The 2,760-nt window shown below is 39.7% G+C and overlaps 1 protein-coding gene across 1 annotated transcript; it reads right to left on the bottom strand.

Annotated features, from left to right (window-relative positions):
• Window positions 1-652: 652 nt before the first annotated feature.
• LOC110289171 (putative vomeronasal receptor-like protein 4) lies at window positions 653-1,729 on the bottom strand. Its single transcript, XM_021155340.1, has one exon. The coding sequence runs from the start codon at window positions 1,559-1,561 to the stop codon at window positions 653-655; it is 909 nt and encodes a 302-aa protein (XP_021010999.1). The 5' UTR covers window positions 1,562-1,729.
• Between the last annotated feature and the right edge of the window lie 1,031 nt (window positions 1,730-2,760).

The raw sequence follows: 2,760 nt of genomic DNA, 5'->3' as shown, positions 1-2,760 counted from the left end.
GGAATGATTGTAATTCTTAATTCTTTGTGAGATCTGGTCATTCTTTTGAATTTGACACATCTGGTAATGATTATTCAATGTCTCTCTTTCTACTTCCCCTTTTGAGTGGCAATAAAAGTTAGGAGTTAGTTAGAGGGGCAGGGAGCACAACCTCCTGCCTGAGAGAGTGCCTGGGAGAGCGCTAGCAAGCAGGCGCAAGTCTGCAAGAGATGGAGAAAGCAGAACCTCAAGTTTCCAGATGGCCCATCAGCTTATACTCCCCCACCCCCAAAAATTAGTGTCCTGTGTATTCCTTATGCACTTTCCAGTTATCCCTGCTTCCAGTTGGGAACCCTGATCGTGTGTCCAGGCTAGACCCCGGCATGTAGGATCATAGGATGTGGAGCATCCCTGCCCACTTCCTAGAGCTTGAACCAGTCTTCAATTATCTAGGACAAGCTGTCTGAAAAACAACAACAACAAACCAAACAAAAACAAAACAAAACAAAACAAACAAGCAAAAAAATCCACAAAATAAAACAAAACCCAAACCAAACATTTATTATCATAACCAATTATTGCTATGATACATTAGAATGGCAAAGCACAGTAATTCCAGTGATTATAGCTTTTGTTCACAAAGAACTCATTGAGAAAAGGAATATCTTATTGCTCAGGGGACACAGCAGGGCTTAGGAAGACAAATATCCCAGATGATCAGGACAAAGGGGCTGAGACCAACATAACTAAGTACTAAAAATGCTTTAATATATAGTATTGTGGAGTCATGTGTCACTGTGGAACCTGTGTATAAGGAGAAAATGAAATCTGCCCAATAAAAGAAAAGAAAACATGTCATGAGAGTGAGAACCCTCTGGGTAGCTCTGATTTCTGGCCTAGAATTGTCAGCAGACCTGGAGCTGTGAAGGTAGAGGACACGCTTGTGATGCTTATACAGATGGAGAGCCATGGACCCACTGCTCCAGCCCATGAGGCTTTGGAAAATGACATCACGAAAAGCCATGAAAGAAAGGAACAGCCATTTAACTGTGTTCCTGGATGGCAGCATATAGCAATACACAGTAAACATCCCAACTACAGACCTGTTTATGCTGCTGCCTGCTGTGATATAGTGAAGCAAATTGGAGCTTATGAGGGAATTAAATATCCAAAAGAGGAGGAGAAAGGCAAGAATATGCCATGGTGTCTGAGGTTTGAGCTTTCTCCACAGTGTGGTCCTGGGACTGATGGTGACAGCCTGGACCACGCTGAGGAGACAGGTGGTGCAGATAGAGAGGCCACGGGCAACCCTCTCTAGATAAATTATAATTTTACAACCAACATCACCCAGGAAGTTTCTGATGTAAAAACTTGTGGCTATGTTTCTGATACCTATGCAATAAATAATGATTGTGTTTACAAAAGCCAAGTGGATGAGAATAATATCTATTATTTTCTTCTCAGGACCTATGATGACTACATATAAATGTCTCACAATTAATATGTTGTTTCCTAAAAATCCAAGTAAAATAAGTGAAAGGAAAATTGTCCCCGCGATGAAGTCACTCCAAATCATCTTCATGCTCAGATCTAGGAAAACCTTTTCAGAAACACAAGGAAGAAAACATGATCTAGTTCATGCCCATGGGTTTTCTGTTTTCTTTAGTGAAATGAACAGTGTATTATGTAAATGCAGACTTCTTTGCTTAAAGTTTCCTGATCTTGTTCTTGGACTTTCCATTCTTTCTTCTACAGACCTGGAGGTGATGATATTGACAATTGGACATGAGCACCATGCTGATGCCTCCACAGAAGGTAGTTCTTTATATTCTTCATATCTAAACATTTTCCCATGAGAACACCCAAACAAAGGACCGCATCCTAGAGTTTCTAAGTCATGATACCGATCATTAGATGCTTCTCAGCTCGGACCCTCTTTGCAATCTGGTACACACTCATCACTCAAGTATGCACTGTGATAACAACAACAACAAAAAATTTGGCAGTTTCTCCATGTTTCTATAATACATGCCCAAACAGTGTTGCTTTCCAGGTAAGTAATGTGGCTTTTCTTTGACTGCAATTCTGAATTTACTTTAGAAATAAATAATAAAAAGATTAATTTGTTATAATAGTACATAACTTATCATTAATTTTACTTGGAAGTGTTTCATTAATCTTTGTTCCATTTCATCTTATTTGTGGGATCATGTGAAAGGTAAGCTACCCCCTTCCTTTTCTTGACCATTCTCTATGGATAGTCTCCCAAGGAAACAGCCAATCTCAGCTCACAGTTTAGGCATTGTTCCTCTAAACTCCAGGCAGAAGTGTTTCTTACCACGTTGATTTCTAAGGTTCACCAAAATCAGTGATTTTATCAGTCACATATTCTATACCCTGTAAATGACAAACAGCCTATTACCTCATACTGATTTGGGTAATTTTCTACACGGCATCCATTTTTTATTCTCCCCTTTAAAGTTAAAGTAAGGATTAAACATAAATATCTTCATTTTGACCTCATTTTCACAAATCATAAAGAGTTTAATGTGGGAACCTTAAGTCTATCTGTCTTCCACATTTCAGTTTTCTTTGCTGCTCACTGAATTTATCTGGGAATCACTTGGAGCTTCTCCTGAGCAGGTGTAACACTTGCACTCACTCTGCAGCAAGGGTACCTGTGATGTTCTCTTCTTGACCTGATTCCAGCCATGACCCTTCATAGCTCAGTGCTGCCCACAGGTCACACATGTGTCTCTTACAATTTTCCTGAACCTTAAG

The sequence above is a fragment of the Mus caroli genome, unplaced genomic scaffold (assembly GCF_900094665.2).
Source record: "Mus caroli unplaced genomic scaffold, CAROLI_EIJ_v1.1 scaffold_14924_1, whole genome shotgun sequence".
NCBI lineage: Eukaryota > Metazoa > Chordata > Mammalia > Rodentia > Muridae > Mus > Mus caroli.
The sequence above is the reverse complement of the archived record's forward strand: the minus strand, read 5'-3'. Positions and strand labels throughout refer to the sequence as shown.